Below are 22,675 nucleotides of genomic sequence, written 5' to 3' on the forward strand. Positions count from 1 at the left end.
AGTGTCATGATAGGCTCTCTAGGTTACAGAAGTCAAAGACACATTTAGGCAAACTTAAGTAATAAACAGTTCTTATAAACTATACATGATAATAAGAAGAAATTATTATAAAGCTATTCATTTAATAGGAGAGGCAGTTATTTAAGCTACATAACCAGGTCTCTGAGAGACTGGAAGGCAATTCACACTATTCGGGAGACTGCATGACTTCATAACTAAACTCTTATGTTGCAGCCTCAACAGGGAGCATCTGTGGCTCTCAGCTCTCGTAAATTCCCATGATTTTGGTTTGGCTATTCTCTAGCTCTAAGTTCTACGATTAACTTTTTTTCTAGGGTAATACTAGTTTCTGTTTACTCCGATCTTTTACTTATTGTTGTTACTGTTTTGTGGTGTCTACTTGTATATGCTTTTACTGTGTGTTTTAGTTTCTGCTTCTTTTGTCGGTTGCTTCTGTCTCTCTCCCTCCTTTCGCACTGCCCCATCTCTGTCTCTCCCTGGGATTCAAGCCCCCTAACACAGAGGATCTAATTTGTACTGTAGTTATCCTTAGCTTTTCCTTGTTTGGCAGAGTTTTATACTTGCTCCATTTAAAATGGCAGCTATGGGATCATAGGGATTTACATAGAGATAGCACGGTGATCAAAGCTTAAGGAACTGCCTAGGATTATTCTGCTCATAGAATAGATTGTTCTTCAGGGTTGTAATTATTTAAATAATGCTTCTCAGAAGAAGCAGTTCTTGAAATTGGTGGTAACTAGTGGTAAGTTTGTTTTTCCTTTAAAAAAAAAATTCATCTACTTATATAAACAAAATGGGCCCTGTAATTCATGTCTTTTTTTAGTAATCTTTTTGTTGAGATAGTTGTATAACTATTTATAACAGTTCTTGTAGTGTATTACTAAATCATGACAAAAATGTACAATTTCCCAAAATCTCTGGTAGCAATGAAACCACTCCACTGTCCAAGAAAAATGGCCTCATTTTGGGACCCTCTCCTCCCGCTGCCCATCACCAAATATAAGTATACACTGAAACCTTTTCCTTTCTCTCTATAGTGTCAGTTCTACCAGGTTCATTAGATAGATAGGTGGATAGATAGATAGATAGATAGATAGATAGATAGATAGATAGACAGACAGACAGACAGACATAGACATGGCTCTGGCTTAGACCACATTTCCAAGCTCTGTTCCCACATATCCAGTGGCGTGCAGGGCATCTCTACCTGAAATTCTGTCAACACCACAATCTCAAAATGTATAGTATGTGAACTTAATTATCTTCTCCACCAAAACCACTCTTTTCTTTCTGGATTTGTTGTGCTTATAGTAATACTTGCCGTCGATTCAATTGCTGCCAACCGGCTGGCTGACCATGCACATCTGGCTTTTGACTCATACCAACACAGGTGGTCACAAGCCTCCTCTTGAGACTGTTCTTGGTTCCCAGCCAATTTGGTTTCTTACCTGATCTATACCTATTAGTAGCCCTAGTCTTGACCACTTTCTTCATCTCTTCACAGTCAGTGCCCAATCCTATCACCCTTTCATCTTGGCTATATTAGCACAGGTATCTTTCACTTCGTATCTTTAATGGTTCCCTTGGAACACTGTTCTTATCCATTCTCTTGGGAATCTTGCAGCACCATTCCCCTCACCCCACCCAAGGTCCAGATTTTTATCACCACTCCCTGGCTACATACAATTTCTCTGAGTCTTAATTCCTACTCTGCTACTAATTGACTGTTACTCAAGACAAATCACTTTTTCTCTCTGGTCCCAGTTTTATATTCTTGTACAGGGAAGGTTTATCAGCCCACCCAGTCGCTAATGTTTTATGAAATATGACAGGCATTTTCCTAGTTTCTGGCATGGATATTTCAGAGATGTCTTTGACTCATTTCTTTCTTATCCACAGTTTTCCATTTGATCAGTTTTTGCATTCTATTCTGCTTGTGACTCTTGATTCAGTCCTCTCTTTTCCAAACCTACCGCCACCACTGTTTATCTCTTGTTTAGCTATTACAATAGCCTCCTTAGAGGTCTACCTGCTTTAACTCTCCCCTCTCAAATCCATCTGTTATACATATTTGGGAGTGTCTGCCCACCCCATACTCTCTTTCCTTGGAATTGCACAGATCCCTACCAACTTCTGACGCCTGATAAAGAAAGCGTTGGACCTAGGCAGCCATGTTTATAACAGGTCACCCCAGAAACAACTGAATGGGTGATGTAAATTCGGTACTTCTTTCAAAAATTTAAGGCACCGAACACAGAAACTATAATGATATGTTACTGAGAATGTAGAATTGGGAACAGATTTGTTTCACTGTCAGTCCAGAGCTAGGTGAAAGATATAGTTACGAGTACTGGGAACCAAGAACGGAGTGAAGAAAATTAGTTTGCAGAAAGAACAGAGGTCCAGAAAATGGAGATATTCAGAGACACACACCCATGAATACATGCGAAAACACGTGTAGAAGGAGTGCTTGTCTGATCGTTTCCCGTTTCCCAAGATGTGGTATTTCCTGTAGTTGAAGCTTGATATATTTGGGTTCCTTCTCTGGCCTGACTCATTCTTTTCACACCTCCCTTTCATCATTCTCCTATATCCTTGCCTAGCTGTTCTATCCTTTTCCCCCAAACATATCTTATACTTTCCTTACTTATGTCTTTGATTGCGCCCTATTAGTAAGTTTAATTCTCATTGCCCTATTTCTACTATGACATTTTACAGCATAACATTGATAGTTGCTAGCATCAATTTAGTGTATCTGTTAAGCTATACCACTCTAGTAGTTGACTAATCGTTTCTGCTAAAACATTGAAATATGAATAAACCAGGGTAAGCACTACTTTTTTGATTCCAACAGTTTTTTTATTCTTTCCTTCTGATGACTTCCCTCTTTCTACTTTCCTTGCTTTTCAGCAAATTACAAAAAAAAAAGATGTGTGTGCATATATGTGTGTGTGTGTGTGTGTGTGTGCATGTGTGTGTATCATACATACAAAATTATGTATGATATATATATACACATACAGACATGGACACACACACACACACACCACAGAGGGTGCCCCAAAAAAGAAACGTATGCATATTTTAAGAAAGGGAAAAAAATGTATTTTTTAATGGTAATACTCAATATATACCAATAACAAAAGATGAATACAAATCACGTTTGACTTCTGCAATTACAAGAGGTGCTCCAAGTGGTTACCATCAGCGTCCAGACGCTTCTGATTATGGCGAACTACTGCTTGAGCATAGATAACATCTTTTAAAAATGTGTATACATTTTTTTTGGCACCCCTGGTATATCCCTGTTATATGTTCATAAGAAATCTAAACTCTAGTGCAATATTGGACATCTAACAAATAATTCTAAAATGAGGCAAAATATTTTGCCATTCCCATTATCTCATTTTTAACCACTCCTTCTTTCACCCTAGACTTCTGTGATGACATATTGTCCTTTTTCTCTCCCTCCTGCCTCTCTGATTATGTTTTCTCAGTACTATTTCCTCTTTCTCTGCTTGTGCCTAAAGCTTTTTATTTGCTGGGGGTTTAATCCTTAGTTCTTTTTTCACTATACATATGACGTTGTGCATCTACATCTGTTTCCACAGATCTGACATCATCTGTATACCATCTTCAGCTCAAGTCTTTCTTCTGAAATCTAGACCAGTATTTGCCCCAACTTTCTAAACATATCAGTCTCTTTATTCCACAAGCATATTAAGTTCAATGTTCCAGATCTCACCTTGCCTGGTGCCACCGACCCTTCTACCTTTTCTGTTTCCAAGGTACCTCACCACATTTACCCAAAAGCCCAAATCAAAACCTTCACATCAACCTTGAGTTGAAGTGAAAAGGTATATCACTAACACTTTTCAAATCTGCCTCCTAAATGCCTCTTAAATCGTTGTGGATTTTTTTTTTCTGGGTTTTTCAGTCATTGCTTTATTGTAAGCTTTATCATCTTTGCCATTATTATTATGTTAGTCTTCTAACTGGACTGTATACCTTCTGTTTCTCCCAACAGCCTCCAGCCCAAGCTCTGCCAAAGTTATATGCATACAACATGCTTAACAGTTATATTAATATTTATAAAATACAAATCTTATAATATCACACCTCTTCTTAAAATCCTTAACAGGTTTCCTATCATCTGTAGCATAAAATCTAAACTCCTTACCATGAAAAACAAGGCTCTCGTTATCTGGCTTCTGTCTGTCTTTTTAACCCAATTTCTCCACCACCCAGCAGCACTCCATGTCTATACCAAACTGTTCACCATTCAGGTTCCTAGAACTCATTTTCTGGTTTCTCACTTTCATCCTTTTGTATATGATCTTCCTCTGAAGCATATATATATATATATATATATATATATATATATATATATTAAGATTTTATTGGGGAAGGGGAACAGGACTTTATTGGGGAACAGTGTGCACTTTCAGGACTTTTCTCCAAGTCAAGTTGTTGTCCTTTCAATCTTAGTTGTGGAGGGTTCTGTTCAGCTTCAAGTTGTTGTTCTTTCAGTCTTAGTTGTGGAGGGCGCAGCTCAGCTCCAGGTCCAGTTGCCGTTGCTAGTTGCAGGGGGCACAGCCCACCATCCCTTGCGGGAGTCGAACCGGTAACCTTGTGGTTGAGAGGACATGCTCCAACCAATTGAGCCATCCGGGAGCTCAGCTGCAGCTCAGTTCAAGGTGCCATGTTCAATTTTAGTTGTAGGGGGTGCTGCCCACCATCCCTTGCAGGAGTCAAGGAATTGAACTGGCAGCCTTGTGGTTGAGAGCCCGCGCTCCAACCAACAACTGAGCCATCCGGGAGGCAGTACAGCTCAAGGTGCCGTGTTCAATCTTAGTTGCAGGGGGCAGAGCCCACCATCCCTTGCGGGACTCAAGGAATTGAACTGGCAACCTTGTGGTTGGGAGCCCACTGGCCCATGTGGGAATCGAACCGGCAACCTTCGGAGTTAGGAGCACAGAGCTCTAACCACCTGAGCCACCGGGCCGGCCCTGAAGCATATATTTTTATCACCTCTTCCCCTGCACCCTCCGAAAATCCCTCCACTTCTTTCAAGACTAGGCTTATATAGCATTTCTTGGATCCTTTTTGAGCTTTCCTTTTTACCATCTTCCTGAAGTTGCTCACTTTTTCAGTATACATTCATGTATCTAATGAACATCTGCTTCATTACACTTTGTCTACCTTATAAATTGTGTGAGCTCTTCAAAGATAGACTGAGCATGTCTAATGTACCTGAATAGCCTCAGCATCCATCTCTTAGGGAATGTATTACAGGGGTCAACAGACTGGGTTAGACAAAGTAAGAACTGTTGAGTCAGGAAGATTTGAACTGCCTCGGTCATTTACTAGCTTTGTAAATTTGGGCTTTTACCTTCGATGATTCTCTGTTTCTTCATTTGCAAATATGGATGATATTAAATCATGAATGATAATAACTGCCTCATGGGATGCTTGCATAACTAAATCAGGTAATGTCTTTTTAATGTCCAGTGGAGACCAATCTCTAGTAGATAATCTATCTTTAACTTTTGTTGATTGAACACGTAAACGTGAGTGAGTGAATACATTTGAGTGAATAGAGCAAATGCTGTAAAACTTTTTATAATTGATTCACCAGGAAAGACTTCCTATACAAGCAGCAGTTGTTTTGCTCTTTGAAGGGATGGTTAAGAGATCAACAGATAACCATGTAGCAGTCAGGAAACAGGGGACCTGAGGCTTGAGAAACAGTGTGTGAAAGGGTTAAGACTGGGGGTGTTTTCCCTTTCTTGTTGAAAACATTATTCCGTGCTATTTCTTTAAACTTCTCCCCCTTTTTATTCATCACATTGAAGAATTCTAAGGATGGGCTGGCTGGCTGCCAGCTCATTGAAGGTGCATCAGCATCTCATTAGCTAGGTGACAAGTTAGCCCTCACCCGATAAAGTCTAGGCAGGCTTGGATTCTGAAAAGAGAATATACGTTATTATTATATGCCTTATTGTTGAATAGACATTCTCTTGTTTATTATTATTCAATGAACCATTTTAGAGACAGCATACATTACAATGACTTTGAAAGTACTACATTTCTGCAGTCCATTAGAAAGGACTGGCCTAGACTCGTGTGTGCTTCAGGTACCTCGCTCAGAATTTGAAGCTGAGAATGATAATCTGGCAGGTAGGACTTATAAGTTGTTGACTTCATCTCTGTACTTTTTAGATGCAAAATGGACTTTGATGACAGACTCAAATTATTAAGCCACTATGCTGTATTGCTATGTTGCTTACCCATGTTTCTTTGTTAGTCTTTTTTTTTAACCGAATATATATATATATATATATATATATATATATATATATATATATATATATATATATTCCTTTAAGCCCTTGAAATATTGTTTTTCAAAATGGATACACATCCTTCTAGAAACTAAAAGGCCTCACTGGATATTATCCAAAGCATTGCTTCTAGAGCAATTTAGTAGGATAAAGCAAGGAGAAAAATAAAAGATGGGAAGGGACAGTCCAATATTAGAATTGGATGTGGTAGAAAAAAAGAAGATATTTATAATCTGTTTTCATAAAATCCATATGCTATTGACTCTTGGAGAAATTGATCATTTATTCTTTAATTCAGTTAGATAATCTATTAGTCTTTCAACAAATCTGTTAAGAAAAAAGGATAACACATAATCCCTGCCTTTTGCAAATTTATGTTTCAGTGGGAGAGATAAATGTTTTTTGTTTTTATCATTGTAATACAGTTGAGAAGTATTCCATTGCAGGTTAAGTTTGCTACAGGAAGGCAGGCAACTTTACCCTGGAGCATGAGGATTAATTACGAGTATGTGCTGACCTCACAAGAAAAGGGAAGCCTTGTTAGATACCTTTTCCTGTTACCATCTCCCAACTCCTGGAAGTATACATGGCTTAACTCTGAGAGCAGTATTGCATGCCCTGTAGACTATTCCTAAAGTTTCAAATAAAATATCTTATTATGGACCTTAAAATGCTAGAATCTTCTACTTAGACTTCTGCTTTGTGTTCACAGTATCTAGAAAACAGGTCTCCATCCCTTCTTAAAGATTCAATCACTAAACTTAATATTGACCACTAAATGGGTAATAGGAATCATGATTCAATTTGCGCTATCTCGTCTATGCTAAGCATTTTAATGCAGGTAGTTTAGAATTAATTTTATTGAAAAATCATGTATGGAAAATATCAATCCTTTCCTTTAATTCTGAACCATATTTCTTGTTTCATCTCAGCAGGTAATGTTCCTTGTTACCTTACCTGCTCAAGCCTACAACTTGATTGTTCCCTATTGTATGATGATTTGTAAGCCTCAACCACCCATAGTGAAATCATGTTGTCTTCAGACTTAACCTAGTAGGAGCTGAGGATTAGATGAGATTCTGAAGAAGTTTAAAAAGAACCTCACTGAGTAAAGCCAATTTTATCCAGAACGATGCAAGTTCACAGATTTTAATTAACAGTTTGAAATTTGTAATATTACTTGAATTTCAGATGAGTGAGAACTTAACACTATATTAAAGGAGCCCAGGCAAAAGGACACGAGTTGCGTCACAGAGACTTATTAAATGTGATGGAAATTCAACAGACGAATGCCGGCGAGCAGGTGCAAGAGCTGAATTAATTTTTAAACCCTACCACTCAGGGAGAATTGCAATGCGTCACATCGACAGCCACAGCACGTTGCTAATTTCATTCACAAGCTTAAAAATCTCAATACATTTAAACATGTGAATGTATTAAATTTTAAAAAGTGTAAGTAGCATAAGGGTATCCCAGAACTAAAAATGATAATTTCTCTCTGGGACTTAAAGTCATTTATCTAGCCAGAAGCATGGTGTGTTTTTATGAATGAAATCTATCTTACCACTTCCACATACAAATTGAGTTCTATTATTATATGTGGTGCCGACTGTTACTAAGCAAGGTTTTCTCTTACTTTTAATATGACATGAGTCAGAGGAAGACTGAACACTCACTGATATAGTTTCTAACTTCTACTGTCATGCATGAAGGGCTTCTCAATCCATGCTTCTGATGGTGCTAAGTGGTGATGATATTCCTAGAATTAAAAAAAAAATACAACAAAACAACTAAATGATGTAGAGCTGTTTTGGTGATTTCATTAAAGGTGGTGTGTTGTAAGCTGAAAACTCACTATACCCAATATTTTCACCAGGAATTTGGAGTTCCTGATGTATTTGAGGATTTGCTAAAAGTCCTGGAGTAGTTCCACCTAAAATGGCACATGCGCACAAAATCTTACTGAGATTTCAGGGAGCTCATGCATTTCCACATTCAGAATACTGTTAATGGTACATCTTGATCTTTGTCTGAGACTAGAAGAGTATCTCTTATTTTTTGGATTTCGACTTGGGAGTGGAGATATAAAGGAAAATAAAAGTTTTTGGACCTTTTACAGCCTAGTCGCGGTTGATAGACAGTGTAGAGTGGTAAATAGTTTGATGGGATATATACAAACAGGTCATTGCAAAAGCTTCCTGGGGAAGATGGCACTTTTGTGATTATTAAGGATGAGTAGACGTAAACTGTTAGTAGAGGGAGAAGGGCATTCTAGATTGAGAATGAGAGCAAGGAGCATTGCTCTGACATTGCTAAAATCATGTGTTTACAAGAAAAACATAATAACAGATGTATGGAAAATCTTTCATTCTTCTCTCAACATTACTTAAGAAGCTTTAAAGAAAAAAATAGAAGGATCTGGGTTTAAGTTGCCAAGATTTTAGCCATTTGATCCCTTTATATCTAATTGTACACAAGCTTGTCACCTCGTTTTTCGTAGCTGTAGAATATTAAGCACTCATTTTTTGAACATAAAAACAACTGTAAATGGCCCCCTCCCTGGCAAGTGAGTCAGGAAAAGCCCAGTATACACAGCATTGGATGAGTCTAGATTCTGAATCAAAAACATGGTAATCACTACTTGCCCAAAAGTCTTTTGATAATGGCACCAGTAGCAACTGTTTCTTTTTTAAGCCCACTATCAAGAAAACTGATGAGAAAGAGAGACAAATTCATGGTCTAATAGCCTGAGCTAACAATACATTATTTTCAATAGAACAAAAAGGACAAAAGCCAAAGGTATTCATTACCGTTCCCAGGGTAAGAGACCAGGGCAGTTGCCGCCTTCACCAGATGCGAAGTCTCTAGGCCTGACAATACACATCTCCCCAAGGGAAATGTGGTGAGAAAGCCAAACTCTTGCAACTTGATGCAAAGTGATTTGGGTTCCATTACAACATCTCTCAGTAAAAGGCTATTCAGGCTCAGAGTAAAGATTCCACACTGGTTTTCTCCCAGAAAATGAGATTGTTATATAAAACACCAGACATGGAATCAGAGCTTCTGGAAATCACTCTAAACCATTTGATTTCATCTTAACTTCCTTAAATTCTAATCAGGAAAAAGGAGATGATATGGTTTAGTAAACATACCATCTTAAAATTGTTCCCTTGCTTTGGGCACACTTAAAGACAAGAAAACTAAAGAACACCCTCAGAGTTTGAAAAATTGCAAACTATTTAATAAAATAAATTTGTTTTAAATGAACTAATGCTGATCTGGGCTTCTCAGAGTATGTTTCTTGGGTGAACTAGCCAGAAATGTTATGCCTTTTTCTGGGGAAGTGAGGTTCACTCTGCATCACAAAAAGGGGGTGTAAGGGTGGACTTCATGTTAAAAAGAGCTAAAAAGAGCTTAGTTTCCATTTGACTCCTGTGAACTTGGGAGGAGACATTTAACCCCTCAATTTTTCACCTTTAAGTGGAAATAACGACATTTACTTCTTACCTCTCAGAATTATTATAGGGATTTAATAACATAAGATACATAGAAAGTGATGAACACAAAACCTACTTTTTGTGTTATTGTCTCAAGTATGTTACCCAGAAAACATTATATGGAATAGATAGTTGTTATTAAAAATTAAAAGTTTCTGTTTCAAAGAGCTTAGAAATGCTAGGTAAATAGTTATCTAGGGCACTGTGGGTCTACCAAAACTAGTGTTGCCTGTTGCATTTCTCCAACTCACTTGCCAACTGACACATTGGGGTTTGGTTGGGGATGAAAGGTGCTATAGTTCACAAGGTCACTGTTCCCCAGAACAGTAGTTTGGAAAACGTTGTCTCCATGCGGGTCAAGATTCCTTTTTCTCTTTCAGTTTTCTTAATAGTGTGTACAGTCCTTCCTTATAAGTCTTCTCCCAATATTTACATATCATTCTCCTCATTGAATTTCTTGAGGGCAAGAACTATGTCTTCATAAACGTCTTAATCCCCATTGTTTAGTACATTGTGCATCGCAAATATTGGCTAAATGAATCGTGTATTATTATACAGGATGTTATTACTGAACGTTACCAAGTATTGTTGGTGCTAGTTTTTATCTAAACAATTTCTAGTAGCCTCAGATTCCATTCATTTAATAAATGGACTAAATATACTGGGTTTTTCATAGCTGTGAAAACAAAGAGCATGGTTTAAATGGACTCACAAATACATTTGATATTTGTGGAATTATGCTTAAGAAAGAAGATAACCTGTGCAGAAAGGTTTGCTCCATAAAAACTAGAGCAAAAGCATAGAGAAAAAATTTTGTGCTTCAAATGCCAGAGTATAAACTGCGTGCTTAGGTGGCAAGAGGAATCTAGAAATTTAATTATGAAAAATAATCTCCTGGCTAGGTAAATGAACCTGGAAGGTTTAGGTTAATGAAATTAGGGTTCTTACAATTCTTAGCATCAGTTATTAAATGGTCAATATCAAACTAAAGTTAATAATAATAAAATAAATGATTTCTCATTCCTATGCCATGCTAAGTCTTCAGACTTTTAGGGCCTAAATACTACTTTGTAAAGTTAGAGGTGCACCATTAATTTGTATATGAGAAAATTTTATACTTCATTTTGGATGCTGAGGTTGTTTAATCTGATGCCTAAATCCAATATACGTTACTCAGACACTTCAGAGGTTCTCAACAGCCTTCTAGCCCACCTACTCTATTAGTCTAGAATGAAAGTATAATTAGTTTGGCAGAACCTTCAAATTAATATATCAAATACCCTCATCACCTACTCCATTTTAAAACTGTGAATTGTAAGTAGATAAATGTGTGAGTGACATTCATAAAGTGACTACTTTATGCCAAGTATATGCTAGGTGTTCCTAAACATTTCTGTATTTGATAAGAAGTGTTATCATCTCATTTTCCAGTAGGGAAACAAGCTCAAAAGTTTTATTGTCCAACATCAAAAATAGTAAAAGATGTGATCATTGAATCGAGTTTCTCCTTTCTAAAGTTCAGTGCCAATTCTACTACACTATGTTGTCTTAATATAAGTATTGTCATTTTGTATGCATTTCCATAGAGACAATTATTAGGTTGGTGCAAAAGTAATTGCGGTTTAAAGGGTTAAAAATAATTGCAAAACCACAATTACTTTTACACCAACCTATAAAATGTATATGTATAAACATAGTGCTTACCAATAGCCTGAGCATGACTTAGGTGAAGACAACTATTAAACTTTAATGAAGGACATGTAAAATATTAATTGGAATACTATGTCCCTTGGATGTTTTTGATATTATGATAGTGTAAGTTTTATCCAGATCAGTTTAGAAATTTACTGCAATTCCAATCACAATATTTATTAGGATACACTTTATTGTTTCTAATTTTAATTTGGAATTATAAATGTGTGAGAATACCCAAGAGAATTTCAAAAGAAAGGTAATGGTGGGAGAGCGACTTATCCCCCGTGACCGCAAAATGTGCTGGAAAGATAAAAAGAAGTGATCATCTGGTATTCCAGAAAAATGGAGAAATACATCAGTGGAACACAACTGAGAATCAGAAGATCTGTTTGCATATAAAAATGTAGTATATAATGAAAGTGGTACTTCAGATGAGTAGGGAAAAGAATGTACTGTTTAATAAATAGAACAATTGGCTATATAGTTTTTTAAAAATGAAGTTAGATCCATACCTTATACCACACTAAAAAATAAATTGTCAGTGATTTAAATATTTAAATGTAAGAAATAAAACCAGAAGTATACCAGAAAAACATAGAGTTGATTATCTATAATCTTGGAATGGGGGAAGCCTTCTTAAATTTGATAAAATCTGAAAGACATGAAAAAAACTCTAGATAAAAATTTTTATAGAGAAATTTTTAATTTTCTATATTGCAAAAAACCTCTACAATGTGAAAAGACAGTCACAATTCAGAAACAATATTTGCAACTATATATGAGAGACAAAGGGTTATTATCTTTATTTTATAAATAGTTCTTCCAAATCAATAAAGATAAAAGCAACATCACATTAAGTATATGGACAAAGGGTTTGTTCAAGCAATTCATAGCTGAAATCAAATGGCCATTAGATTTGAAAAGATGCCCAATTCTGCTAATTGCCAAAGAAACACATATTAAAACAACTATATTCTATTATTTGCTACTATTAGACTCTCGTCAAGGTTAAAAAGAGTGATAGTTTCTAGTACTAGAGAGGATCTGGGGAGATGGACTCTCTCGTATACTATTGATGGAAGTAAATTGATACAATCTGATTAGAGAGTAAATCTGGAAGTATTGATCCAAATTTAAATGGGCATAAATAGCCTTTGACCTCACAACTCTGATCCTACTCTTACAGGTTCACATACAGTTACAAATATTTTTCCTACATTGTGACTGTCCTTTTACTTTGTAGAGTTTTTCTGCCATGCAGAAATTGAAATGTGCAGTTCACATGTATGCTGCAGCGTTTTTTTGGGTTTTCAAAATTAGAAAACATCCTAAATATCCCCACTGCGTTGGCAATCTGAGCTTCACCAGAGTAGAGACTGCCTCAGTCTTAATTATCATTGTATCCCCAGTTAGCTGGTACTGTACTTGACAGTACAAATTGTTGAATGAACAAACGAGATGAATTATAGTGCATCTATATAACAAATTATTTTTTAAAGTAAGGTAAGTAAACAGCAAGGTACAGGTCACTATGTAGACCATCCCCTTCTCACAAAATATATGTACGTTTATATATAAAATGTCATGGATGTCTGTTAAGAAAAAAGCTAGAAAGTAAACCTGTTGGTTGTCTCTGGGGTGGAGTTTTTTAGGAGTAGTGACATTAATGTTTTACTTCATATAAAACTGGTAAAATATATTTTTTATTTTCTTTTTTTTTTTAACAATGATACAACTTTAAAGTACAAAAGGCAATCATTTTTTCAATGCACTAACTCTTCTTGGTGCAAAGAATTCATAGCAGTGAACCAAGTCTCTGTTTTCACTGAGCGTGTACACATATTCTGTTGGAGGAAGACAGATGGTAAACAAAAAAATATTTGTCCTTGATAAGGTATTATGAGAAAAAAAATAAAACAATATAAGGAGACTCTAGTACAGGGTACTATCTTCGTAAATGTAGGCAGAGACTTCCTTCCTAATTCTATGATGTTTGAGATGAGACCTGAATGAAGGAAGGCGTAAGCCATCCAAGCATGGGAAGGCAAATATTCTAGATACAAGTCAAAGGGTCCAGACAGGACCATGCCATGGTTCACTTAAGAATACACAGCTCGAGGTCAGGAGATGAAGTCAGAGAAATGGTAGCGCTAGTAAGCAAAGGTTGCATATGACAGGGACATTTGGCCATGAGAACTTCAATTTCTATGTCATGTGATAGGAAGACACTGGACATGTTGAACAGTGGAATGGCATGATCTAAATATTGTACAAAAAGCATCAGTCTGGTGGCTTTGTAGAAAAGATGACAGCAGTGGAGTTGGTGAGACGTGGTGGGGTTCTCTGGACACATTCCAGATAGTAGAATTGTCAGAATTTGCTGATATGAGAGAAAGGAAAGAGGAAGGATATGAAACTTTCAGGAACCTACAACATACCAACAACAGCAACCTGACCTGGAATGGAGAATGGGGATCTTTAAGGAAGCTGAACTCTTTTGCAATCTTCTTTTTTTTTTTTAATTTTATTTTATTAAATTTATTGGGGTGACAATTGTTTTGCAATCTTCTTGAACAGCTAGGCTCAATCTCTTATGTCATTAATATTCCCAACATTATTATGAGAGAAGTATATGCTACATAATGTCTCAAAATTATACTGAAATTAGAACTTATAGTGTGTTTACTGTACCTTTACTTTTAAATGTACATTTTAAAAAGTATACTTAATTTGGAAACATCTTGATAGTAAATGTATATTAGCTTTTAATTTCTTTTTGTAGTCAGTTTTACTGACATGATCTTGCTATTTTAAAGTGTTAGGAGGAAAACGGTTTGGTTATTTTGAAGAAATGAGAAAACTTGTGGTTTAGGATGTCATAGGCATTAAGTGAAATAAAGCTTACATAAATTCTCAACCATATTGTGTATTAATTTGGGGGGGACAAGAAAATGAACTTAAATGACACAAGATCTTCATGAATTTGCTTAAACATCAATTTCCAAATTTTAACACTAGTTTCTCATGTCTTATTTTATTCTTTAAAAGAAATATGTGAAAATAAAATGTACCTCGTACATTTGCTCACATCAGATAATAAGGACTTGCAAGCTTGCATTTCCTAAGGTTAAAATTACTTGCATGTTCTCTATTGCATGTGCAAATAATTGGTTCATTAAAGACATTCCCAGTCAGCATCCAGGTATCACTTAACACATGCAAACAGTTGTACTGAAACAATAAAATTACCAGTAAATTTGAGAATTCAATTGCCCCATTAAAGTTATAATTTTGTACACACAATCACATTTGGCCAAAAAATAGCATATAAGACAGGGCCTATTTTATGACATTAATTTTACATTCTGTTCATAATGTTTTCTGTGACTAAAAATATTATGCTCTTCTTTTAGTCACTTGTTGATGTGATAAATATTATACTCATCATATATCTATCCAATGATGTGGATGAAATTCTCTGTGGTAATGGTTCTGGATTTTTATTTATTTATCAATTTAGTTTTTTGGTGTGTTTTTTTTTTTTTTCATTATCTATTCATTATCTTTTCAACAATCATTTACTGAGTGTTTACTATAGTAGTTTTTAATCTTGGCTGCAAGTCAAAATCCTCTGTAAAGCTTTTTAAAAGTAGTAATTCCTGTGTAGTAAACCCTGAAACGAATTCAATAGGTCTGGACTGGAGCCAGGCATCTTTATTTTTTTAAAAGCTCCACGGGTGACTCTGTTTTACAGTCAGGGTTTAGAATCATAAGCTTCCCTGTTAAGTACGAGGGATGTAAGAGTGAACAATAAATAGTTCCTGTTCACAAGGAGATCAGAATCAAGTGAATCCGACAGAGAAGTAAACTAGTAATTACAGTAAAGCGTGATAAGTGCTACACTTAGGAGTAAGCACACCTCTACCCACTTAGGACTAATATACATTGGCCCAGTGTTAACTAAATCCATTGATGGACTTATAAAACACGAAAAGATTTTCTCTCAGTACCAAACCAAATGGCCCAAATTGTGATTGAGTCCATATTTTCTGTCTTACTTACTCTATGCCTTAATCAAATGAATTAGCCATTCAAGATTCTGTGATTAAACTCAGGAAATGGAAAAGCAGAGACCGGTTTCTATTTTTGATAACAGGATATGGAAGATGAGAAAGAGGTGAGGAAGGATTGCAGAACAGTGAGCTCCTCAAGGGCAGGGACCAGGCCTCACTAATATTTTTCTTCCAGGGCCTGATTCAGAGTCCAGCCCATAGGTAGGCACTGGATCTGGTGTAGTTTTTAAATCTTTTTTTTCCTGGCTACTTGTAGGCAGATGTCCCTACCTTGTGTGTGTATACCTAAGACAACTGTCCCTTGCTCTCTGACCAGTGACTTTCACAAGGAAGCCCATTATTGCTACCTCAGAGGCACAAGACATTTTCTGATTGTCTTTAACTTTCTAATTCAAAAAACCTTGCTTCATCCTTAATAGTAAGATTGTCTTTTGTTGTTGTCATTTTGAGTGTTTGTACCATTGCCAGCTGATGTTTTGTTTTACTGCTTTAATTTCTATTACCATATGCTGTTTATTATTCTTTTGTTTCTTTTTTATTTCATTTTACACAATCTGCATTGACAGCCTTTCTTCCTGTAAATTACAGACACAAAAGTGCCGCTATAAAGGAACGGTAGCCCTGGAAATTGAATCTATCTAAAAAAAGGCAGGATATGTGCCTTTGATCCCCAGAACAGCACCTAAAGATCCTCAAAACATGTTGCCCATTGCAGTCCCTTGTCATCTCCTGGTCTCTAAAGATAGGACCTGAGAAAGTTGACTTGAGGAAATTATTTTGAGGAAACCCACTGGATGTAGTCCAGATTAAGATTCCCTAAACAAAGGTAAAACAGCCCCGAAGAAAAGTTTCATGGATTGGAGTTATTCCTGTTATCTTCAGGACCATCCTTCCTAAATATAATCTTTCTCCATGATATGACATTGGCAAGACCTAATTAGACCTTATAAAGAAAAGCTTGTCTCATCACAGTGAAGTTAATCTATTAGCTTCAGATTCGTATATAGTGTAGATCTACCTAATGTGAATATGAATTATATAAACTTGAAATTACGTCATATTAAATATTAATAAAGTCTCACTTTTTGTGAATAAAATTAAAACAGATTCCCTCAATTAAAGGAATTAGTCAGGAATCTTATAGATTCATAGCTAGCTGGCTGAATGAATTATAAACAGTAATTCTGCCATAGGAAGGTGCCATTTTAGCTAGTAAACAGAAATTCCACAATACTTTGTCATGTCAAATGAACTAATGCTGTTGTTTATACCGTGTTTCCCCGAAAATAAGACCTAGCCAGACAATCAGTTCTAATGCATCTTTTGGAGCAAAAATTAATATAAGACCCGGTCTTATTTTACTATAAGACCGGGTCTTTAATATAATAATATAATACAATATAATAAATATAATATAATAAATATTAGGTCTTATTTTACTATAATATCAGACCGGGCCTTATATAAACTTTTGCTCCAAAAGACACGTTAGAGCTGATTGTCCGGCTAGGTCTTATTTTTGGGAAAACATGGTATTAGAACTTCTATGGTGATTTCAAACATGATTTTGTCATTTTTAACATTTTCTATTTTCATTAGTTTTCAGAAATACCGGGGGTGCCAAAAAGATGTATATAAGTACACCGCTTAATGTTGCTCAAACAGTAGTTCACCGTAATCAGAAGTGTCTGGATGCTGATGGTAACCACTTTGAGCACCTCTTGTAAATGCAGAAGTCTAATGTGACTTGTATTCATCTTTTGTTACTGGTATATATTGAGTATTACAATTTTAATAGTTTTTCTTTCTTAAAATACGTACATTTTTTTGGAGCCCTCTGTATATTCAATGATAATATCAAGCAAATATTTATTAAACTCTCTGCTTTGCTGTGATTTCATCAATTTAGTTAACATATAGCCAGACACAGCTAATTCTGTGCTATGTTAAAAACCACATCCTCGAATATGTATCTTTAAAATGTGATAAAATGCCAAGAAAGCTAAGCAATTACCACATTGAACCATGCTTTTAATTTCTATGAAATGTTAGAGATAATGTTAAGAAAAGAATATTTTAAGCATTAAAGCAAAAATATCCCATAGTATTTGTTAATTCATATGCTTCATGAATGTTTACCTCCTATTTTACGTTAAATCCATGAACAATAAAATGTATTTTGTATTACATTTCTCCTTTAAGAAAATTAGTGTTGAATTACGCAAGGTTTGAATCATACAAGGTATTCAGGAATGCAACCTTCCTGAAGTCTCTTCTAAATTCAGGTTCTAAAATATGAAGAATTCCATGTTTGTTCACATACTTAGAATGTTTTGAAACATTTCTTAGTGACCAAACTCTTTCTCTGCCAAATGGAGAAATCGAATAGTAAATGGAAGGGAGTATCTTCTGCTTTGATTTTGACATTTTGTTTGTGACAGACTTGGTTGTTGGAAGATAAATTTCCTAGTGGCTAACATTTTCAAACCTTTCAGCAAAGTAGGTTTTATAGAGGAAAGAGTGAACCCTGATACATTATTTCTCCCTTTCTCTGATCCAATTCCATAAGAATGTTAATCAGGTGTGTCTTAATGCGCTTTGCTACTGCACCTCCAAATTACTAAAATGTGAACTAAGGTGCAAACCTTGTATAATTTACTTTGCTGTAAGAAGCATGCTAAGGAGTCCCAAGTGCCAGGACTGCAGTCATGCTTTCAGATCTTCGTTCATAGAAAATCTGGACCGGAAAGATTACTTCTCTATGGGATAATATTCTCTAGGAATGAGCGCCTAAATCAAATAAAAATTTCTGTATAAATGCATTGAATATTATGCTTTAATATAATATTTGTGTTCCAATAGGATGTCTAAGATAAGGTTACATTTATTGATTTGTTTAAAAATAAACGTTTTTTGTTTATATTGAAAACTAGATGGGGCATGTCTGGTTCGATCTGCAGGATTTAAAATATGTAGATAGTATACATGTTTATTTGCTTCTTTTACATATTCTAAATACAAATCCATTATCAGATATATAATTTGCATATTTCCCCCATTCTTTTTTTTTTTTTTAATTTATTGGGGTGACAATTGTTAGTAAAATTATATAGATTTCAGGTGTACAATTCTGTATTACATCATCTGTAAATCCCATTGTGTGTTCATCACCCAGAGTCAGTTCTTCCATCACCATATATTTGATTAATTTCCCCAATTCTTTGGGTTGACTTTTCACTTCCTTTATATAATGTGTTGTTTTTATTTGTTGTAATGAAGATTTTTCTGATTATTTTTTGCTTGTAGTAGTTTGATTATAATGTGCCTACGTGCAATTTTCTTTGTTTATTCTATTTGGGAGCTATTGAACTTTTTGTAGCAGAGAGTTCTCTTTTTTTCTTTCCTCCCGTTTGACTCCATTTCTTTTATGAGTTATGAAAAATGTTTCTGACACAATAGTTTTAAGCCATGTTAGAATGCTTGCAAATAAAATGGGAAGTTTGGATGGAAATGCCACAATTTTCTAAGGAAATGTGGTTCCACAAATATATACACACACGCAACACAGCCCAGTAGATTTACAGTGGAAAATATTAACGTTATGTGTCCTCTTTTCCTGTTTTCACAAAATCTGTTCACAGGTGCATTTCCTCCTTCTGCTATTTACGCCCGAAAAGACTTGTTACAACGATCTACACATATTGCTACCAAGACTTTCCAAGCTATTCGCATATTTGTGAACAATGAACTCAATGAACTTTACACAGGACTGAAGACAGCTCAGAAGTTTCTGAGACCTGGTGGTCGCCTTGTTGCCCTCTCTTTCCATTCACTGGAGGATCGCATTGTCAAACGATTCTTGCTTGGGATAAGCATGACAGAAAAGTTTAACTTAAGTGTTAGACAGAAGGTGAAACAAACATCACAGTTGAGTTCAGATCACGAAAACAAGGAAGGAGATTCTACAGGAAGGGCCCCTTTAATGTGGGAATTGATACACAAGAAAGTACTTACTCCAGAAGAACAGGATGTACAGGAAAACCCCAGAGGGCGCTCAGCCAAGCTTAGAGCAGCTATCAAATTATGAGAAAGTCATTATCATCTGATCCTTCAAGTTTTCCCTCTCAGTTTCTCTTAATTTTTTCATATGATATTCCTGGACAGCTTAATACAAGGAAGTATGGGATACATATAGGAGAGCGATGTACTACATATGTGTGGAAATTGAGGATATTTAGCTTTTTTTTCTCTCCATTAGAAAATGTAGGAAATACTAGCACGACACAGAAAGTTCAACTTAGGGAGCAACAGCATCTCAAAACTGGATTAATGTGTTTATTTTAGCATTATGTTTGACTTTTGAAATGCAGTCCTTTCTCTAACCAGGAAATTAAAAAAAAGAATGCTAGGTATATTTATCTAAATATGTAAACTTAAGCTGTCAAAAGAGAGAGAGAGTATAATTACATGTACATGCCCTAAATTCTGAATTTACCGGTAGATATTCAGATTTGCAACAGACTTTCTGTGGCTCAAATACTTCATAATGATCATGGAATGAATTTTGAGTTCCCTAATTGGCAATAATTAATATCAATATCACTGTAACTTCCTCAAATATAAGCATTATGTATTTTTAACTTTTCAAGTATTATTTTTATAGTATTCATTGTTTTAAAGGGATTTTTCCTTGTTTTATATATTGCAAAGTAAAAATGTAGAATTGCTGTTACAGCGATTAATAAATTTTATAAAACTTAGGTTTAAATTCAATTTTATTTATTTTAATTATAGCCCAGAATGTCTTTGAGAAATAATAAAATCTTTCATCATTTGAACCCTGCATTTTTTAATTGTGCTATGCAAAACAATTCAGCCAAGCCTATCTGAAATAGAAAAGTATATGATATATTCCAAATGCTAAAATCAATGTACCCTTAATGTTTTTACTTATATATGGTAACTATAATTGTAAATGTTTATTCAAGAGAAGTTCACTGGGTAGAGGACTTTTTAAACAAATTGATAAGATTGATTCATAATTCACATATTAATTTTTTATGCTTAAATGTTCAGTTCTAATTTATTCAGTTATTCAGCAAGTACTGAGCTAGTCAGAGAAATAAAGATGAGTAAAATACACATATCCCACAGTACCTGTCCTATGGAGTTTACAGTCTAGTGGAGGAGAACAATGGTAATCATTTACAAAAGTTAATATAAAATTGACATAGTGGTAAGTGCTACAGAGAAACAGTATGGGTACCATATGAACATCTATTAGGGATTTCATCTACTGAAGGGAACCAGGTCTGACAACATGGTGCTTGAATTACAATATGAAGGATGAAAAAGAGATAATTGTTCAAATGGTACATAGGCATGTAAATTAAATGTGCATGTAAATGATTTTTGTCTTGAGCTATTTTTGAAATCATATTTATACTATTAATTTGCCTAGTAACTATTCAAATACAGGAAAAATTCATTTTTTTAATGATTACAAATTCTAAATTGGGGAATCCAAGTGCAGAAAATGTCAACATAACTATATGGATAAAAGATAAGAATTAAATACCTAACTAAAAAAAAATAAAAATAAAATTTGAAAAAGAAATACTTGAGTTTACTCAGATTTAACTTTAATATTTAACTCCGTAATATTTAACTTTAGTTCCCAGGCGTGTTTACTGCTTTTACTTTATAGGCTTTATTCAAATCCGAACAATTCTGTAGTGAAATCAGAATTCGAAAATTCTAGGGAAAATGTGCTCAAATTAGAAACAAATGAATACACCTAAATTAATCCCCTGAGTCCTTCCTGAAGAATTTTGTAAATTTCTCTTTGTAGGAAGTCATGTTTGTGAATGAGAAAAATCCCAAAGGTAAATTCCCATCCAAGTATCTGATTCAAAAATACAAGGTTACACTCATTTTTTTTTTTGAGATTTTTAGTTTTTTTAAATTAAAGTTTATTAGGGTGACAATGGTTAGTAAAGTTACATAGTTTTCAGATGTACAATTCTGTATTACATCATCTATATATCACATTGTGTGTTCACCACCCAGAGTCAGTTAAAAGATCACACTCGTATATTCCGTAATGATTCATTTATTTCATCACTCTTATTTTGTCCTGTATCATATGGGTTTTTTTTTCTTTAATGTTAAGGAAACTGACTGCACTGGGTTGGATGGTGTCCCCACAAAATTTGTGCCCTTCACAGAACCTCAGAATGTAACCTTGCTTGGAAATATGGTCATTGCAGATGTACGTAGGTAGTTAAGATGAGGTGATACTGGAACAGGACAGGCCCTTAATCCAATGTCTGGTGTCCTTGTAAGAAGAGAAGAGAGGTAGAGGCACAGGGAAGAACACCACAGGAATATGGAGGCAGAGACTGCAGTGATACAGCTACAAGCCAAAGGACCCCAAAGATATCTGACCACCATCAGAAGCTAGGAGAGAAGCCTGGAGCAGCTTCTCCCTCAGTCTTAAGAAGAACCAACTCTGCTGACAGCTGACACCTTGATTTCAGACTTCCAGCCTCCAGAACAGAAAATACATTTCTGCTATTGTGAGCCACCTAATATGTGGTAATTTGTTACAGTAGCCCTAGGAAACTAAAACTCTGACAGAAAAAAATCTTGAATAATATGCGTGAAAAAAATGCTGCTTCCATAAACACAAAATTGATTTCAAAATGTTGTAGTGTAAAAAGATATTAGCTATTTTCTGTAATTAGGCTGTGTACCACAATCATTCTTGTCTGCTTCTTAGTATTTGCTGTAGGATGCATAATAAAATATATGAATGACTTTTATTTGGAGGGGGTGGAGGTAAAGAATCAAACTCAGTCCTGTGGCACTCAATTTTTCCCACCCATTCCCCCACCCCCTCCTCTTTGGCAACTATCAGTTTGTCCTCTGAATTTATGAGTCTGTTTCTGTTTTGTTTTGTTTGTTCATTTGTTTTACATTTTAAATTCTAGATGTAAATGAGATCATATGGTATTTGTCTTTCACTAACTGACTTATTTCACTT

General features: G+C 35.2%; 1 protein-coding gene across 6 annotated transcripts in view; it reads left to right on the plus strand.

Annotated features, from left to right (window-relative positions):
• Positions 1-22,675, plus strand: part of METTL15 (methyltransferase 15, mitochondrial 12S rRNA N4-cytidine) — a 181,157-nt gene that overhangs the window by 144,346 nt on the left and 14,136 nt on the right. For 5 of the 6 annotated variants that reach the window (XM_019749183.3, XM_019749182.3, XM_074336155.2 and 2 more), the window contains one exon: positions 19,272-22,454. The exons of the other annotated variant lie outside the window; for it this stretch is intronic. In XM_019749183.3, the coding sequence (XP_019604742.3) occupies positions 19,272-19,717 (446 nt within the window). In that variant the 3' untranslated portion in view covers positions 19,718-22,454. Of the gene's footprint in view, positions 1-19,271; positions 22,455-22,675 lie in introns of those variants that run through there. 6 annotated transcript variants of the gene reach the window in all.

This window comes from Rhinolophus sinicus, chromosome 14 (assembly GCF_057876585.1).
Source record: "Rhinolophus sinicus isolate RSI-liver-muscle chromosome 14, RSI-T2T, whole genome shotgun sequence".
Classification (NCBI taxonomy): domain Eukaryota; kingdom Metazoa; phylum Chordata; class Mammalia; order Chiroptera; family Rhinolophidae; genus Rhinolophus; species Rhinolophus sinicus.